Genomic DNA, 19,933 nt, shown 5'->3' with positions numbered 1-19,933 from the left:
GAGGGGCGGCGGGCACGGCGGGCAGCGGGACAGGGGGAGCCCGCGCCAGCCGCCGCTCCCCGCGCATAAAAGCGCCGCGTTTCGGCGCCTAGGCCCCGCTCCGCCTCGGCCCTGCCCGCTCCGCCCCGCGCCGATAGCAGGGAGGAAGGGAAGGGAGGAAGGAAGCGGCGCTCCCGCCCCCATCGGGCCGTCCCCCCGTCGCCATCGGGCTCCGCGCGGAGGCAGCAGGTTGCGGAGGCCGCGCGGGAAGGGGGGGGGCGGCGCCGCCTCATGGCGGCCGGGTGGGGGGGGGGGGTCCCGCCTGGCGCGTCCTGCCCGCAGGGAGGGATCCCGGGGCGGGGGAGGAGGGGGGGTCCCCGCCACCCTTTGGTTGGGGTTCAGTCACTTGCGAGGYGGTTCCCCCGCGGGGAGGGCCCCCGGGCCGGCGCTAACGGCCGCGGTTCCCGCAGGCCGCCATGACGTTCCAGTGGACGGCGGTGGCTACCTTCCTGTACGGGGAGATCGCGGCGGTGCTGCTGCTCTGCCTGCCCTTCATCTCCCCCGTGAGGTAGGAGCCGCCCGCCTCGCGCGCGAGGGCTTGGGTACCTATAGGTGTTRCATGTGTGCGGGGTGTCCGTGTCCATCTCCCCTGTGTCCCCAACTACTCGCAAAAGGAGCGACGTGGATGCCCTTTTGGACCCAGGCATCRGGAGTTTCCAGACCCATAGATGTCTTTAAGCAGTTTTTTAAATTATAATTGTGTATTTATGTGTTTCCGACCCCTCAATTGGGTGAGCAGCAGCTGTTCTCCCTTGCCCTGGCAAGTGGCCTCTGCCCCGGCCTTCCCTGCGAGGCTTGTGGAGGAGGATCTTGTGGTGATGTAAGAAAGAATCCGCTCTAGTCAGATAAACCCCCTGATTAAGGCAAAGGTAACAGAAACAAAAGGCATTAATTGCTCTCACTGTGTACAACGACGAGGCCTACGTTACTGCCTTAAGATTAGATGTTTGGCTTGGGTAAGGCTGTTTCTTTTTCACAAGTAAGGAAAGCTAGGGAAAATAAATTCTGTACTGGAGGCTGGAGAAACACAGTGACTAATGCTTTTCTGGAGAAAACAAAATTCTTTATTTTTTTTCTTTTTTTTTTTTTTCCTAAGTAGAATGAAACACTAAAACTTGCTGCTTGCCTTAGATTTGGGTGAAAGGATTAAATGTCTGCTTTCTGCAACTTTAGCTGTATTTAGAATACATATAAAGAATGCAGCTTTCGCTTTCTTAAAGGCGATTGGATCCCCTACAAATCAAATTTAACCTCAGTTCTTAAAAGGCAGCTCCCAGGAAGTTTAACATCTCAAAATAGATTACTGACTTCTCGTATTTTCTACCATTTTCTAGTCAAGAAACGCAATTATGTGTGTGAAGGGGGAAATATTATGGCAGTTGTAACCAGCAGGTTATTAATAATGTGTGAAGAAACTAGCTACAAGAATGTCTGAAGGCTGGTGATGTGTATCGGATATGAGGAGAGTATTAAAGCTGGTTTCACTTACGATGTAAATAGGACTTTGAATCCAGTATTTGAAGCTGAAAGACAAAYTTATAACCTTAGTGCTAGAGACATTTATTCAAATGACAAACTCAGTGTTTTGTTTCCTTTTTTTTTTTTTTTTTTTCTTAATACACAAAGGAGAGGCTTTTGCCTCAGCCTCAGTGAGTCTGGTTTGTAGCATTCAGTTATTCTTTACAGTAGTGGCTTCTGAAAGAAAGAAATCCATTTATCCCTTATGTGTTATGTTCAATTTGCTAACAAGTTTTTAAAATCTTGGAAAATCATAGAATCATAGAATGTGTAAGGTTGGAAGGGACCTTAGAGGTCATCTAGTCCAACCTCTCTGCACACGCAAAAATATTTTGACAATATAAAAATTCAAGTTTTCCAAAAGAACCGTGCTGCTAAGGGCATGTGGTATATGTAGTTTGGGCCACCGTTATAGTACTGAAGGGTTGTATTTATATGCTTTCTCTCACCAAAAGGAAGTTCAGCACTAGTATGTGTGAATGTCTGTACTTCTGGAGAAAAAAATAAGGGTCACAGCAAAAAATAAAGGTCACAGCATCTTGTAGTAGAGAGCYTTACTCTTAGCCTTGTTATGACTTGGCAATATAGTTGACCTAATGTAGTACCTGAAGTAATTGCTTCATCTTGAGTGAAGATGAGGGTGAAGTTTGGAGAATCCCACATTCAGAAGTTGGTCAATATGACTTCCTTTGGACTGTCGCAGGTTCTTGATGAAAGATTGAGCTTGCTGCACATACGATGCTAAAATATTTTTGTGTTTCTGGTGCAGAACAAGCRGAAGGTGGCAGGAATCAGATTCTGACTAGGTTTGAAGCTGCTCTGCTGAATGACTGATTTTAACAGTYTCTGCAGAGTGTATATTCTCTAACAGAAGCTGGTATTTTTACCATTACCTCATGGTAATGCTGATTCTAGCTCTGCCTCCTGCAGATAAACTAGTTTGTTAACTAGCTGGGACCTAATGGTCCAGCTCAGTCAAACACACCAGATGCCTGTCCTTGGTGCCACCAACTTGAGGGTTCTTGCGGATGTAGCAGGTGTCTGCTGAAGAGAAGTGCTCCTCACCTCTCCTGCTCTCTCTTCAGCTCTCTATCTCTCTGAGGCCGCATCCTTAGCCAGCGCATCTATATTTTTGTAAGAGGTTTTTGACACTTCACATTAAAATGTAAACCTGAGGCTTCYCCTTTTGTTTTCACTTTTAAGTTACAGTGCAATAACAATGTGGACCTTTATTTTAAAACTAAGCAGACTCGCATCGTCAATATAAAAGTAGAAGAGCTGAAATTATCTAAATTGAGGAGCTTTGTTTTTGTGTGTGGTGGGGGGAGAGGGGGGCTTTTTTTTTTTTCCTTCTCTCTTTTTCCTTCCTTTTATTCATTTAGCGACAAGGAGCACAATTGCAGCATAGGTTTTATGTTATTTGCCCCRTCTCTGAATTCACTGTGGTGTCCTAGTGGCTGAACAGTGATGATAAAGTCATGCTGACTAAACCAAAAGCTAAACTAAATCACATTTGGAGAATACCTGCTGTTGTACAAGATGTTCTCAGGTCAAACTAGTTTTGTCTACCTCTACTCACAACGAACAGAAAATGAGTGAGAAGTGTGGGAGGTGAACTGTTGGGTAAATTGTGTACGTTAATCTAAACTCTGTTGCAATTAAAACTGCTTTCTTAGGTCTCTATCAATATCAAGGCTTTCTTGTGTATATGCTATGTTCRTACTCTTCTTAAAGCATTAAATTATTTTGCAATCACACTGTGGGGTGGGTTTTTTTTTTTTCAGATGGCAGAAGTTTTTTATGATTTCTCTGTGGAGCAAATTGGCATTTTTTTGGAACAAGGCATTCCTTACAATAATAATTTTATTGATCGTCTTGTTTTTTGGTAAGTATTAAATTGTTAACAAACAAAATTAAGCAAGTGTGTGGGGTTTGTGGCAGTTGATTGATTGGAAGGATTCAGGCCTAATGGAAGGCAATTTATTTGTTTAGCAGTTCTACAAGAAATTGGAGAGGGATTATACCATGTTCTTGTGAATACTAGGAATCCAAATGCAATAATAATGTAGCAGTGAATAGTGGGGGGGAAATGGAGCTTCATCCAGCCTGTTGCTTGGTTTCACTTTCCTACACAAGCAAAATGAGCTTGAAAGATTTGGTAGGAGSATTAGGCTAAGCCACTCAGCCTGCAGTAGATGGCACTCTTTCTCTCAGTTGCTGTCCAAATAGTGCTGCACTATAATATAGTAACAAATAAATAATAAATAAATACTAGATAACAATATAGTTATCTAATAACTATAGCCTAATAACAAATAATAACAAATAAAATAMTAGAAATGGAAATAAGCATTTTTATCATATGTTCCTAAACATCTAATATCTATTTATCTGAAATAAACCATTTATTGCAAGATTATACTGCTAAAGATCTAAAATAAGCATACGTTTAAGATAGAGAAGTGGTGGATTTCATTTACTCTTTGAACTCCAGTCAGAAGCTTCAGTCAAAGCTTGCTTTCTGAGTTGGTGAATCACTGGCCTTTGAGGAAAGGCAGACTTGGATAAAGTAAAGCAGTGTGGCTGTAGCATAAGATGATAGATAAATGCAGGCCTAGAGTCTTTCCATAGCAAGGAAGTAGGAAATTTTGTTTCATCTTAATCTTTGTTATATTGTTCAAAGTTTGCCCCTCCCCCCCCCAAAAAAATCATTTTTATTATTAAAATTAAATGTACTATTAAGTAATGTATTTATATATAAAAATCTTATATAATTAAATGTTAATATTTAATTAGTATTATTTATTATTATTGTATTGCCTTGTATGGTGACCTAAAGTTGGTAGTTTAATAGAAGCTGTCACTAGGCTGGCTGTTGTTTCTGTACACCTTCTAAGAGTATGTAGCGGGGAGGATGAAGGGTAGCTGTGGTGTAGCTTAGCATATTGCTTCTGTTCATGTTCAGCGCTGCATTACTGAAGTCTTCCCAAGTTATTGAAATCAGTAAGGACTTTCTTCTGCCATTCAAGCACTAAATAGATGCTGCTTCTTTTATTACTAAAACATGTGCTTAGCTTGGGGGGGGRAAACAAAACATATAAGGCAAATACTTGAGAAGGAATCTCTTTTTCCCTTTCTTCCATCTTCTTACTGTTTGCCCGCTGGTCTGGGTTTAGGTTCAGCTTGACAGCGCTGCCTTCTTCACGCAGCGCRTGGGCTCTCTGGTAGCACTCGTGGAAGTTGTTGCTTTGGCCTCATTCCTGCTGACTGCCTTGGACACAGCTGCTTAACAAACAGGTTTGGGGCAGTGACTGGGCAGAGCTCCAGTAACACTCTTATTGCTTCAGTGCTTGATCAAGGCTTACAATTAAAGTTGATGCATAACATAAATGATGCCACTACTTGTGCTAGGCCTATTTGCTGCGCAGGAAGCCCAAATATGTATTTCTAGTATTATGTCTGGTTTATCATACATGTGTATCAATATACATATATGGATACAAACAATGAATTTTTACTTACAGATGCTGTTAGAGAAGTTAAGAAGTACTCAACTGTTCATATGAGTGAAAAGGTTGTAAATGTCAATACCAGTGCCTATGATCATATCCAGATGAAACTCTTYCGATCACAAAGAAACCTTTATATCTCGGGCTTCTCCTTATTTCTTTGGCTGTAAGTATAACACATCTCTAACTTCTGCATAGCACAATTCTTACCAAACTATTGCCCCAGGTAACCCAACTAGAAGATCAGAAGGTCGATTTCAAGGGATTAAAAAAAAATTAAGCAGACTGGCTATACTAGCGGGCAAATGAGATCAGGGAAAGTAATACCATACAAATGTTTGAAGATTGGAAAGATATGTGAACAACATGTGGAAAGAAACATTTTGAATGTGTTTGAGAAAGCACTTCTCCTGAAGGAGAAGTTTCTTCAGGGAATACTTATTTCCTTAGATCTGTTCTCTGATTTCTTTCTAAACAAAGAAAAATTGTTTTTTCTTCTTTAAAAAAAGAGGAGCCCCCAAACTTAAACAGTGTTTAAAATAATTCTACTGTGTAGCTCCAACCTGTGTTATTGCTTCCTAGTGTGTTCAGAAGCATGCTGYAGTCTAGCTTTAACCATTTCATCTGAAGCTCAGGGTCGCGAACTGTGGGATAATATTTCAGCTTCTCAGGAAGGCTTCATATTATTTCAGATCAAGCACTTGGATTGCAGTCCTGCTGTTAAATCAAGCACTTAAAACATCCTCAAAAGCAATACCACATTTAAATGCAGCTAAAACACAAGATAACAGAAGGAACTGTTTTATATCAGCCAGTAGCAGCTAAGATTTGTTCACATTTTCTCAGKAGTCAAGATTACCTGCAAATCTTCTCAATTTGTCAAGGAACACTTAAACTAATGAGACAAGTAATGTGAATAAATAGGAATAGGAGTGTTGGTCAGATTTTGTCCTATGTTTTTTGGTGATTCAGAGCAGAGAATGTTCTCCTGTGCCTGTAGCTCTTCCAGTGAGTTGGTTGATGCTCTCCTGATAYACAGGAGCAATGGGGAACAACAACAAAAAATACCTGGAATTACAGAATCTCCTGACAAACTTTCTGCCTCTGGACTGATGTGTTGCCATTTTAGTGGATCTCTTCAGGAGAAGTCATGAGGATGCATGTATGCAAATGTCACGGAGAAGTTCATAGAAAACTTAAGCAGGAAAGTTGTGGAGAACCTGTGAAAGCAGTGTGAYTGGTGACTCACCTTAAGTTCTTGAATACAAATGCATACAGCATGGAAATCCTCCAGGAGGAGGTAGAAACCTGTGCCATTGCAGAGTTCCAGCCTCGTTGGTATTGCAGAGACTTACAGGAGAGCTTGTATGTGTGGAGTGCTGCAATGGATGAATACAGGCTTTTCAGGAAAGACAGGGAAGAGGAGGATGGATAGCATTTTGCAGAGGAGCAGCAGGAATGCTTGGGCCTTGCCTTGGGACTGGCAACCAGCCACTCAAGTTTATTGGTAAGGCACAGAGGACAGGTCTGCACAGGCAGGGCTGTGGAAAGTGCCTTTTGTAGATGGTTTCCTCTGCTTTTGCTGGCCAGGCACTCTTTAMACAGCTGGTGGCAGCTGCATGATTGCAGGCACTAGTGCTTGGGGAGGAGAAGACTGCAGCCACCTCAGTGTGYGCTGGAAGGACAGCAGGTCTGGATGCAAGCAGTCTAGGAGACCTCTGCAGTGTGTCACAGAATCACGGGATGGTTGAGGTTGGAAGGGACCTCTAGAGATCATCTAGATAAAAATCAGGGAAAGTGGGGTTTTAGCTTACCTGGGAAGTTAACAGGCTCTGATAATGCTCTTGCAATTTGGAAAACTGCATGGATTTTCAAGTGTCCTCTGAAGAGCAAGTCTGCTATAGGAGTTAATTTAATACTGTTGTCTTGGCTTTTCCTTTATTCAGCAACATTATCACTGTGAAAGGCTYCAAGATAATGTATAAAAGAAGTGATGCAAAGAGGCATCACTAGGTGTCTCAGGAAGTTCAGACTAAGGAAGATATTTGCAAAGCTTGGATTTGAGGTRCCCTAGGGTGCTTTCATCTGTGTTCAGATTTACATGGTATCAGTGGAGTACTAAGGATTAATAGGTTCATATTGTTACTTTTATCCTAGTCAGGCCTTTAATAAAACGTTTATATCTTACTCGTTACCCTAACATGGTTGCTTGGCTCCTCCTTTTCTTGATCCATCATTCTTAAAACACCAAACTGTTTAAGTGTATTTCAGCCTTCAAGCAAACCAAGTTTCTAGCCCCACAACAATTGTGGTTTGGGTTTGTTTTCTTCAGGAGGTAAAAATTAGAGCTGGGGTCTAACTTTTTGATGATGAAAGTCTCTTCAACTTTATTTATCAGTGGTGTTTCTGGTTATTTTTCTTTAATTACTTAAACAGATCTTTATGTTTTTGTTTCTCATCTAATACGAAGCTAGGGAAAAGGGAGTTATGTTTTTTCTTTTTTCTCCCCTTGTGCTGTGAATTACTGTGTTTCTCTCTGTGTTTCTTCTCTAGGGTATTGAGACGTATTGTTACGCTTCTTACTCAGTTGGCAAAAGGAATGATAACTCAACAAGCTCTGGAAACGCAAGTGAAYAACACCACTGAAGCAGCCAAAAAATACTTAACTGAGAATGAAAAACTGCAGCAGGTATCTTAACTTTCTCAGTTATTTTCTTAAACAGGAGGTAGTATGAAATAACCTGGTGGGGGACTTTAATACTTGAAACTTTTTGATACCAAATGTTTTGGGACTTTTTTCTTTTTCAGTGAGGAAGAATGAACTATTTCCTTACAAGTTGTAATTCAGAATACTGAATAAAAACTTGAGTAGCATGTTATGAAGAAGGAAAATTATTCCAAATTAATGAACTTCTATCTTCCTGTGCTCTCAGTGTCTTTAGGTCTCCTGAAAGTACTAATTAAATATTTATTTAAATAAATTTTAGCAAAGTAAAGGGAGGTGTTTAAGATTAATCTTGTTTACCCTGCGGTTGGCTGTTTGTCAGGCCTATTTCAGTCTTTCTCTGACTCCTGGAGGAGTGTTTGTGGTTACTAGCACCACAAGCTTTTTTTATTTAAAAAGTAAATCTTCAGATAGAAACAGACGCTGAACACAAAATATTAAAGGCAGGCAAAAAATSTGTTATTTGAGAGGGGTCCATCAAAATAAGGACCAGTCAAGTGTGTTTTAGGTACTCCTCAATGTATGCAACGATTCTGAAGTTTTAGCATTTGGTATACTTATATTATCATATGTTGCTGCTGCATCCTGACATGCTTTCTCTGTCCTGCTGGGATTCATCTGGAAGTCTTTTTTTTTTTTTTTTTTTTTTTTTTTTTTTTTTTTTTTTTTTTTTTTTTTTTTTTAGATGTGGTTTCCCTGGTGACACATTCTCTTAGCTGCCTGTAACTGATATCCGGAAACTAGAACTGCAGCCTTCCTGTCTTTGTGTCTGTTTGGTTTTGATTACATGGTTTCTTAAAAATATGGTAGCCAGGTAGATCTCTACCCTGTTCAAGATGCCAAGAGTTCAGACTGAGTTTATTTTAACATTATAGAGATATTATCATTTAGGGTCTTGCATGGCTTAAGAAATGCAGGGGCTAAGCCATGCAAGACCCTAAATGATAATATCTATAATGCAAGGGCTTTTTTTATTATTTTTATTTTATTTTTTTCACCAGAGAAAGGTAAGAGAAATTGCCTCTAGGCACTTTATACTAGGACATTTATAATATGTTAGTATAAATACTCTGCATTTGTCCTAGACTGTGAGGTGTGTTGGTTCCTATTCASTAGCTGTATGGAGCATAAGACTTAATACATAAATGGTTATTGCTATTAGTAGAAAGAACTGAGAATGGAACTAAGAGTCTGTATGAGACACTCAGCTTTATTTCATGACAAATTTGGCTAAAATTTTGCTGCCAGCAGTCTATTGCAATCTCTGCTCTTGGATTAAATTGCACCTGGGAATTTGTTTAGTTCTTTTCTTTGATCTGTTTCCCAAGTTTTATCAGCACTTTTTACTCCTTTATTTCCTGACAGTCTCTTAGATATYATGAGCTCACCTGACAGATGTTCGTCTTGGTCATTCTGCTTGTCATCCTACCCCTGCACATTGACTAATTCCCTGCTATCCCTATAGCAGGGATGATGTTTTGTTGGYTTATGGAAGCTGTAGGAGCAGCAAGTCTAAGTATTGGGGTCTAATCCTTAAGAAATGACACTTTTTAGGCATTAAATAATATTTTCCAGAAAGATGAGAGCACACCTGGTAAGCATAATAGTACTGACATTTTCAGAGTACAGTAGGCATGCTGCTCTTGTATCTAGTATTTACAGGGCAGCTTCTGRATGCTTATGGTTTTACTTACTTGAATTTCAGGGGTTCTCATTTATCAGGCTGTTCTACAGATTTAAAAAAGTAACCTCAAAGCTCCTGCAAGGAGAGATGTCTGAAGATATATTGCACATTTTATATAAGAATGACATGATTGGGGTCCTGTCACTTGCAGTCCCAATATATGTCTGCTCAAAAAAACATTTATAGTTTAGGTGGAAGTTGTAGGCYTGATTTAGTGATACTGTGTATGTGTATGGTGTTTAACTTAGGCAGGAGATCATACTTAGTATTACAACACATCATATCAACACATTGAACATATTTTTTCATTTTATATTTTTTGTTRTTTTTGTAGAATGTCTAAGTACATCTGTGTTCTGTAGGCATTTTATAAAACCTGTCACTTAACAATATGAAAGCTGACATTCTTTGTTTTTTTGTGCACGTTTTGTAATAGGCCTTGAATGAAAAGAGGAGCGGTAAAAAGCTAGAGTCAGCAGAAGCAGACAGTGAGAAACTGAAGAAAGAAATAAACTGTTTGAAAGCAGAGCTACAGAAGACATCAGATGGTAAATATAGATTAGGACTTTTTTAACAGTTAACCAATATAATTTCAACACTGTAGATTAAAAATAGTTATAGCATTATCTAACTTCTTCAGTTTATGGCATTTTTCTTCTCCCCAGGAGCTTTTTTGATCAGAAGTTTTATAATGTACCATTGCTATCTTTTTGTAAATGTTTCCATTATGAAAATACGTGCTGTAATTTGAGCACTTCAGCTATCACTGTTCAATTTATGAACAATTATATGCTTGATAAGGTRTCAGCTACTTGTTGCTGAAAGCATCAAACTGATCTTGCCCATCCTGTGTAAAAGACAATCTCCCTATATAAAAAGGGGAAATATGTGGTTGTTTTGTATAATGTAGCTTTTAGGCTAGGCACCAGGTAAGTTCTTGACTAATGTTTTAGATGTAGGCATCTTGTGAAAGAGATGGTTGTTTTGTCTTGGTGTTTTTTCAGTCCCCTAGGAAATGTTCCTTGTGGTTTGTAGCAAGACTCTTTTGTTAGCAGGTTCCATGTTTAATGTTTAGGCTATCAAAGCTGCTTTCTTAGCAAATTGTGTTGGAGGCAGTTTTTTCCTGTTAGGTTTTGTCCTGTTTGGRTCTGCCAAGGTGTGTGATGCCTATGAAATTAGTGTTTTTAAGGTAGCATTGCTTGTAGCATTTAAGTAATGCTTACAAGGTCATAAGCAGAGCCATTATGAAATACATATTTTCATGGCAGTGCATAACCTGTTGCCATCAAAACACAGCAGTACTTTCGTGTTGCATAGCACTGCTACAGAGCCGCAAAAATAGCAGCTCCAAATAATTTATGAGTTGGTTTTCATTGTCTGTTGGCAAGATGAACAAGAGCTGCACAACTGTAGACTTCAGCTCAACTTGAAGCAAAAAGAATCTTTAAATGGAGGATCTCATTAACTCACATTCCCAGGCACATTTGATTGTGGGTTTTCCTCTCCTGCTGTTTTCTTAAAGGGAGGAAAGTTGCCTTTGAAGTGACAGGATCAATGAAAAATATAAATACATATGTCTGATTTAAACTAACTAGTGGTATGTAACACTAATATAACATATAATATAACATAAGCTTTTCAGTCCGGAATGCTATAGAAAGCTAAGGAATAAATAGATTTACCACCTGCTGGTTCCGTGGCATTCTCCCTGCAGGCTGTTATCCATCTAAAAGGTGTAGAAATTAAGGCAGGCTTCAGTCTTTTGTTAGAGGAAAAAGCTGGGGAGAGGATCTCTTTAAGGAAGGAGAAAATATTTTCAAAGCCATCCCCCTTCCTCCTCCTGCCCCTCTCCCCCTCAGACAAAAACAAACAGAAAGCTCCATGGTTACSTTAAGTGCTGTCATCAGCTGGAGAGTGTTGCTACCTCAGTCTTAGGGTTTTGTAGCTTTTCTTACACTTCAAGCCAACCAAATAGCCAACGAGCCTCAAATACTTGTGTATAAATCCTGCTCTAGACCCAGCTTTCTGTGGAGGTTCTGTGTGAATTGCACTTACTGGCTTTTTTTGGCACTTCTGCAACTCAGCAGCCAAACACTAAGGTTCATGCTCAAGAAATGGGAGTAAAACATTACCCAAATCAAAGCTGAGATTAAAAAGAGGGAAGACAAGCTTCCCARTCTGTTGCATGCCACTGAGTTTCCATGACTAAAGCTATCTTTTTCTGAAGTTATCTCTTCTATCAGAGCCATATCCCAGAGTGTGTGGTTTTTTTTTGTTTTTTTTTTCAGAAATGCCTTTTTTGGTTGTCTTTCTCCTTTTTCTCCTTTTTTTTTTTTTCTGCCTCAGTGAGAAACGTATCTGATTTTTTTGCACCAAGTACTTTCAAATACCTGTTATTCCGGCCTAGCTCTTATGTGGTGATAGGGTAAAAGAGGAGTATCTCAATAGAGAGGCACTCAGAAGTTCTGATTTTAACTTTGCTTCAATTATTGATACCTCAGTTAATATCAGATCTGTTCTTTGACTTTAGAGGAGATCCAAGTTTTTTGTAAGGTCTTGATGTGTAGTATATACTGCGTCTAGTGAAGAAAATACTGSCTATGTTCTCTTCCTGTATTCCTGATAGTTATATAGGGATTATTGCAGACTTTTGGGAGATTAATCTCTAATTCGTCGGCTGTCTGCCTTTCATGCAGACACTACAGTCTATCCTTTTGTGTAGTTAACTATAAATAAGATTCTAAGTTAGGAAAATGTGTTTTGAGTAGAGCACTGAGTACGGTGTATTTACTATGCAGAGGAAGAATGGACAGACAAGAAAAGGGAGGGGAAAAATACAGTGAAATCAGTAACAGCTGATGAAAGATTAGAAATGAGGTGACAGATTTTAGTCAAATCTTATTTTCAGACTTGATATTTTTTCCTATCCTCATTAAAGTCCTATTTCACTCTGAGGAAGTGAAGGAAAGGGGGCTTTTTTACCCTCCTTTATTGCAGACTCTCATACTGGGGATTTCACAGGCAACCACCAGTGGGATAGCAATTTGGGAACCTAAATCCATTTTTGGCATTCCTGGACATGTAATAACATGACTCTTGAAGCCTTCTGAGATGATTTTATGAATACACGTGTATTATCAAAATATCTCASTGGTGTCTGGGAATAAATATGAATACTCCTGGGGTTTATTAAGCTGCACTGCAGGAGTGAGAACTTTGTACTGCACATTATATAAATTTTGGACAAAATGACAGCCTTTAATTACCCACGTCAACAATATGGCTACTATCAGACCTATAGGATTTTTTCTGGAAAAAGAAAAGGTGGTGTCATGATAGTGCTATAATAAGTGTCTCTAATTCAGATTTGCAGCAGTAGGGTATGTGGGCTTTTTAGGATTTGTTTTTTCTCCTGGAAAAATATGATGTTTCCACAACTTTTTATTTATGCAGAATGCTACTGGTGACAGGTATTATAACTACAAGTATTGGTATGTTCCTCTGCTTCATTTTGATGGTTCTGGCAGTTATCAAACCGTACACCAGAGCAAACCATCGGCCATGGAGAAGGGGTCAGGGCATGAGAGCTGTTGCACGTTGTCGCTGCCCTTAAGTTTTGGGACCAGGGTGGAGGGGAGAGGGAGAGGCAAGAACAGTGCCATAACTTCCTCCCTTGCTCACAGGTCCCACTCTGAAACTGTTGATGGTTGAACTGTCTCTTTGTTGCTATGGGACATTTTGGGCAGGGGGAGGCTTCCGCAGCACTGCGCCGTCTCACTTCCTTGCTATCTCAGGTCATCTTTTCACTGACACCGTCCTMGTGTACGGTAAAAGCCAGAGCTTTATTTACCCAACAGAAATGGATACAGAACAAGCATTGCAGCAGAACACGCTGCTGTCTCAGCCCGTGCAGCTGACTGACCCCGTGCTCTTCTGACAATGTCTCATGGTGAGGGAGGTGCACCAGAAGCTTCCAGCTCCATCTGTGTCACCTTATGGGCCTTGGGGTCTCCAGCACCTGTGTGCAGCCTTTGAGCTGTGACCTTAACACATCTTTGAGTGGAGTTGAAATGTAGAGATAACACTTCTGTCCATTCCATTAGCTCTTCACTCTCTGGAGTCGTACTGAATTGTCAGAGCCATTTAGGTGCTTTGGAACTGCAGCTGAGTTCTTTGACGGGGGAGATCTTTATTAATCTTTAATGTTCTGCTGTCCTAAGTTTATAATGGGAGAAAATTCAGATGAATTTGCATGCTATAACCAGGCTTGGTTTATGTACAGAATTTGGCTCAAGTGGTTTTTGTTTCATGCTGCCTAGCAGGATAGGAGAGAGAAGTAGGAAGGCCGCAGTGGTGTGGAGGGCTGCCTATGGAACAGCTTTCTGAGGCTACTTATTCTAGAAGGTAGGAGTGTGCAGCYGTCACCAAAAAACCAAGATTATTAAACGTTAGGAAGGTACAAACAATTACATGTTTCATATAATTTTCCCCCAGTGAGAAACCAACTAGGTATTTGTGTTCATGGACATTTATGACACTAGCTCTGACATCTTATGAGAACTGTATTTATGTTGAGTTCTATAAAAACTGTATGTTGAGTTCTATAAAAGCGATCAGATGTAAAAACAAAAAAARGGGGGGGAGCAGACAAAATCCTTTGGCCTTTTATCAGCCTCCTTTTGTAAGCTACGAGTATGAATATAAGTCAATTAATTGACCAGGGTGTCATGGTATTGAGCCAGTGACAGAGGGAAGTTTAAAACGTAAGTCTTAAGGTTTTTTGCTAGATCTTAATTCGCGTGAGAGCTGTTGCCCAATGTCACGTACAGCACAAGCTGTTAATTCAAAGGYATGATGTTGTATAGCAAGCAAGATTGTTATACAGGGCCCTCTGTAGCTTCTTAAGATGCTATAAAATTCTTTTGTAACACAGTTTCATGTGAGGTTAAGTTAGTTGGAGCAACTCTATGTAACTTTTGGGTTCTACCTCTTTRTTTTATGTATCTGGCCATTATATCTTAAGGGCTGAATTCAGCATTTGTCTGGAATTAACTGAATGGAGTTGTGTTCCCAGCTTTACAACATATTTGTTGGCTATCTAGGGTGAATCTCTTCTCCCATCTGTGCCTAAATTCTTAACTTGAATAGCCCTTTCATGGTTTCATAAAAGCTCATAGACTCTCAAAGTAGTTTTAAGCATAGGCTTAAAAGTAGCCCAAGTCATTTGGGTTTTCAGAGTTGTGCTGCGAACAATTCTGACTTGAATTCAGCCTCTACCAGCCTCGCTTAGTAGTGAGTGCTCTAAGCCAGCCGTGTGACAAAAAGAATGCAGCTGTGCAGTTGACTTGACTGTGCTGCTCTTGGAGTGCCCACATAGTAGGACAGCAGTATATGGAGAGTCTGCATGGGTTGACAAGGTTTCCAGAGAAGCCGAGGAGCTCATGATGTCGAGGGTGCAATGTTCCTTCCTGTGCTGTGGCCCCAACAGCAYGGAGGTGGATGGGACAGTCCGTGGCCAGCGGAGGTGGATGGGAAAATTCAGTCTTTGCTTTCCCCTCTTCTAAGGCTTGGGGAGATTTTCCTGTCACATGCCTGTTTTGCTCAAAACACTCAAACAGGCTGGTGGGTGGTGTCGCTTTCTTGATCTCCAGATACTTCTAGGTATTTTGTTCCTGTCTTAGAGATATGGTTGTTTTTAGTTGCAACTCTAGAATGCTGCTACTTGCAAATGAGCCAAACAGCATTAGATCAATGACACTGAGTTATGATTTCTTCAGAGATGTGATATATTTTGCTATAGTTGTGGACAAGAATGATTAAATAAAAGGGCAAGATTGTTTTTGAAATAGATCATTCAAAGAGGCAAAATGGCATGTGGTGTTTTGGGGCTTAAAGAGCAGTAGCTTATCAAATTGTAACGTGTTCATTATAGTGTGTAGCAGATTTTAAACAATAGCAAGAGAAGACAGATGGTCTGGAAATAAGAGAGTAAATGCAGTGGGGTTTGACTTTGTAGATGTGTGGAGATGACGGTTATTGCAAATGCCAAGAGCCTTGGAGAAGAATCTGGCATTGATGCTGTCAAGATTGCATTAAAGGGCAGAATATTTGTGCAAGAGTAAGGGGGAGAAGGAATGTGTGGAGAAATGGAATGAATTTTTAACCAGYTTGGAATTAACAGGATTGACTGCAATTAATTTCAGTAGATCAGAATTTCTGTCTGGGTAAATGTCATCTTTACTGCAAGATCACTCATAGGCTTTTACAACAAGAATGACTTTAATGTAGGCACTTAAGCTAATGATAGGAAAAAGTGGGTGACTAGCAGAAACAGGGAGACAGGGAGTCTCCCTTTTTGCAGATAGGGGAGTGTTCAAGGTCCCTGTGTCCTGGAGCCTCAGGAACTAGGACTTGCCAACAAGCTTATGAAATGTTCCCTCTCCTCCAAGCAGATTCCTACAGATGTGCTGTAGTTCTTGTCACTGACAACCAACAAGGGCATTAACAGTGTCTCCCTGTTGCAGCAGGGAGAGTTTCAGGGTATGTCTGTGCTGTAAGAGCACCAGATACCTGAAATACCTTTATATTCTTCTGCTATAGGTATCTAAATGACCTTACTCAAGTGCCTGCATAACAGTTCAAGAGTAACAGCCTTTATGAAGCTTTATGCTGATTTACCCAGCATTGTAAATGAGAGTCCTGGGCTGTTTTGTACTGCAAGGTAGACCTCTGGTTTCTTAACTGTTTTGGTCTGCAGTGGGAAAGGCTTTCAAAGAAGCCTTAGCAATTACCTTTGTCATGTTAAAAGCCTCTTTATGGCTGCCTAGCCCCCTTCCTCCCCTCCTTCTGCCTTCTCATGCATAAAATGAAGCTTTTAGTGAATTAACCAGAGCATGGTAAAGCATATAAAAGGGTGGCAGAGGGAGGCTGCACACTTGTAATATTTTTTCTTTGTTTGATGGACACAGCTTCTTTGCTAAAATTATTCCTAATATTTGAGCTGTCCTTTCTTCCGAAAGAAGGCTGGTGGTGTTTGGTTTCAGGTTGTTGTGGTGCTTTGGTTTTCTAGACCTCTCCTCTGCTGTGACAGGTGATTGCACTGTCACTAACTTGTCACCTCCAACCAGCAGTTTATTGGTGTTTCCCACAGCCCCTCTGCTCGTGCTGCTGTTTCTGAACCCATCTGCCCTTCCCTTCCCCTTTCTGCCCTCTGTATCTTGCTGTATCTCCATGATGCTCTGAACTTGCTTTTAGACGATGGGCTGTCTAGTACAGTGGAGCCCTAATACATGCCTGGTATCTGGGCTTGCTTTGGGCTGAGTATCTGGGCTCTGAGGAACAGCAGGATTGCAAGTAATAATTAAAACAGGAATTCTGATATCTTACAGCTCACCTCAAGGCAACTACTGAACTAACAGCAATTAAAAAGCAGTCTGAAGGCCTCAAAAGAGAATATGACCGTCTTATGAAAGAACATGAGCAGCTTCAGGTGGGTGGTTCTGGTTCACTGTGTGAACACCCTGTTCTGAAATGGTACTACAAAATTATGCTAGTTGCATGTTTATTATACTAAAGATTTAAGTAAATTCTCTTGCATAGCATAAAGTTATAATGGATAACACTCCATAAACTTCGTCAAGAAACTAGAAGTGTTTTGCAAAAATGGAAGATACAAATTTATTTTTCCCCACTACAAGTGAGAAAGTTCAGATCACAGATGGACTTAGTTTTGTTATCACTTGAGAGGTAGGATTTGGATAGTTTTGCATGTCAGAATCAAGTTGAAAGCTTCAAGAAAGTGATAGGGGTGCTGTGTGTGGTGTATACATCGTTTACAAGAATAGTTTTATTTTGTTTGTTCTTTAAACATTCTTTTGCAACACTTGCATTGCAGATGTTGCAATAGTGTTGATACACCAGAACAAAACCAGGCGACGAACATGCTTGACTAACACTTCCCACTGAAGTACAAAATATAAAATAGTGCTTGTTAATGTTTTCATAAGGAATTTGGGAGAAAATACATTACTTTGGTGTTAAAAGCTTCAAGAAAAGCAATTTCTTATTTTTGCTGGGGGAGGGAGAGTGCAAATTGAAGCTGGATGCAGCCTTTCCCTTTTGCTGCGTGGCTCAGCTTGCTGCTTCACAGCCTTGCCCTGAACTCCTGGGCAGGCTGCTCGGCTGGGCTCTGTGTTCCAGACCACCATCCCGGCCTGTCTCTGTTGTGCTCCCCAGTGTAATGACCCATAGTAGTTCTGCAGCATTTCTTGGGGTCTAGAACACACATCCTTAGGGTTTTCTGAATGGAAAGAACATATGGTACTGAGCACACAGTAGATACAACTCCTAGAGATAAATCAGTTGACAGATCTGGCCCGAAGTGTGTGTGTGTGTGTGTGTGTGTGTGTGTTTTCTTTTCTTAGTCTGCCACATAGTTCTGCCTGATGTGGGTAGGGAGGAGAAATATCCTCTATGGCTCCCATTCTGCTGGGATCAGAGTGGATGTGTTACGTGGGGTAGTGTTGATGGAACTTCAAGAGTGTACAGGGAGAGGGACAGAAATGGTAAGCTGGTTGTCTGGAAGCAGAAGTTTCTGATGAAATCTAAAATATGACTTTTTTTTCCCACTCTCTTTTCAGAAGAAGGTGGGTGAAGTGGAAGACAAGAAGAAGTTGTAGGTGCAGCTTGGACAGATGGCCTTGATATGGTTGCTTCAGTGAAAAAACCTGTGCTGTTCTGACTCCTGCTGCACATGTGAAACAAACCTAGCTTTGTGAAAAGCACATGCACTGCTGACCACTGTTCAGATTCCTCTAATACCCTGGTTACCAATATATTCCCTGTTGCAATTATCATATTAAGTGGCTTACCAGATTTACTATGGAGCTTGTCACTGCACTAGTGAGGAAACCCATGAAAATCTTTCAATTAATCTAGAGCAGCTTGGCTGCTCTCCAAGCTTTGGCCTTCCAGGATGGTCAAGAGATCACCCCCCATTTGYTTGTAGCATTTATCTAGCATTTATGAGGTGTTATACCATGCTAAATTACACCAACCTCCTTAGCAGTACCAACTCAGAGGCTTCAGAAATTTAGGTACCAATGGGTTGAAGACTGAAGGCTTTTCATCAAGCATTTCACTTTGTGGAAAATGGAATCACAATCAATTAAAAGGAAAAAAAAAAAAGCTTTATTAAATGCATCTCATTAGCTTTACCTTTMACTTAGCCACATGGGTAAACAGAATTTTAGAAATAATATTTTGCATGCCTCTGGTTTATTCTTTAATACAAKGAGTTATTTCAATTTTCATAACCAAAGTTTTGGATTGGTTGACATTAACATTCTGTATTTTTTCCCCACTGTTTACAGCTGTTTACATTCTGTGTGTGCCACCTAACTTCTCTTGCCTTGCTGAGTAAAAATTGTTTTTAAATGTTGATGGTTGGCTTGGTTTCTTTTCATGGATACTATACCTCAAATAAATGTGCGCTGTTTTTCAACAGACTTTTTTGACCTTCTGAAAGTTCTTTTGAGTACCTCTATTAATTGGTTTTGATTTGTATTTGGAAGTTGTATATGTTTATTATATTAAAGGGATTGTTCAAGCTCATTAGTTTCTGGGCTTACTCATGTAAACCTCAGCTGTTGTACTGTCTCATCAGAGTTAATGGGTATATATGGGGGAAAGAACAAAATAACTTGATACTTTTCCTGGAAGTACTGCTTTTCTCAAAATAACTTTGAATACACTGGAAATAGGGTTTGTTTAGTTTATAATTTCAGTGTAGCATGTTAGTACTGTAGAGCATATTAGCCTGGCATATTAAATAAGGATGCATGTGTTTGAAATATATATATTTTCATTTAAAAATTGGTTCATCCTCCAGGAGAAGTGGTGTAGAAAGTGGGTCTGGAGAGATTCTAGGATTCTAGGAGACTAGAGATTTTTTTTTCCTTAGTATCAAACACTTCACAAAAGGCTCCTGCTTTTAACTAACAATAAAAAAAGTTTTGTTGTATAGTTGAATGCATCTTTGTTGTGCTTGTTTGGTTGTTTGGTTTTTGAACTTGAAAAACTTAAAATGATGGCAGAATATTATCCTATTCTTGCAGTTTGATCTAAAGATTATAGTTGGAAACTGGGACAATGATAACTSTCCATTCAAGAAGTTTTGCTGATCAAAGGCCAAAATATTTATGGATCTGTCTAGTCTATTAGCCTGCATAGCAGATAGTCTCATGCTTTAAATAATACAAAATGACATTAAAAATGTGTAGAGRTAGAAAACTAAGTGCTGGCTTTTTAATAGTACGACTAATGTTGCCCAAGAAAATGACTTCTTGGTGTATGTTTATGGAACCAAAACAGTGCGTCCTTGCTTGTTATTTACTGCTGTTGTCTACTTACTAAATTGCAAGTGAGTCTACCTAATTAGCTCTGTAGGAAGCAAATAAG

General features: G+C 40.1%; 1 protein-coding gene across 2 annotated transcripts; it reads left to right on the top strand.

Annotated features, from left to right (window-relative positions):
• Positions 1–178: 178 nt before the first annotated feature.
• BCAP29 (B cell receptor associated protein 29) lies at positions 179–19,687 on the top strand. 2 transcript variants are annotated; one of them, XM_026046378.1, is made up of 8 exons: positions 179–228; positions 450–547; positions 3,342–3,442; positions 5,082–5,232; positions 7,620–7,755; positions 9,912–10,023; positions 16,864–16,964; positions 18,115–19,687. In XM_026046378.1, the coding sequence occupies exons 2-8, from the start codon at positions 456–458 to the stop codon at positions 18,151–18,153; spliced, it is 732 nt and encodes a 243-aa protein (XP_025902163.1). In that variant the 5' UTR covers positions 179–228; positions 450–455; the 3' UTR covers positions 18,154–19,687. The 2 variants fall into 2 exon arrangements, with proteins under 2 accessions (XP_025902163.1, XP_025902164.1); XM_026046379.1 differs by having other exon boundaries at positions 205–224.
• The last annotated feature ends 246 nt before the right edge of the window (positions 19,688–19,933 follow it).

The sequence above is a fragment of the Nothoprocta perdicaria genome, unplaced genomic scaffold, assembly GCF_003342845.1.
Source record: "Nothoprocta perdicaria isolate Ctin4 unplaced genomic scaffold, notPer1 scaffold_44, whole genome shotgun sequence".
Lineage (NCBI taxonomy): Eukaryota > Metazoa > Chordata > Aves > Tinamiformes > Tinamidae > Nothoprocta > Nothoprocta perdicaria.
This window is presented reverse-complemented; position numbering and strand designations above follow the sequence as displayed.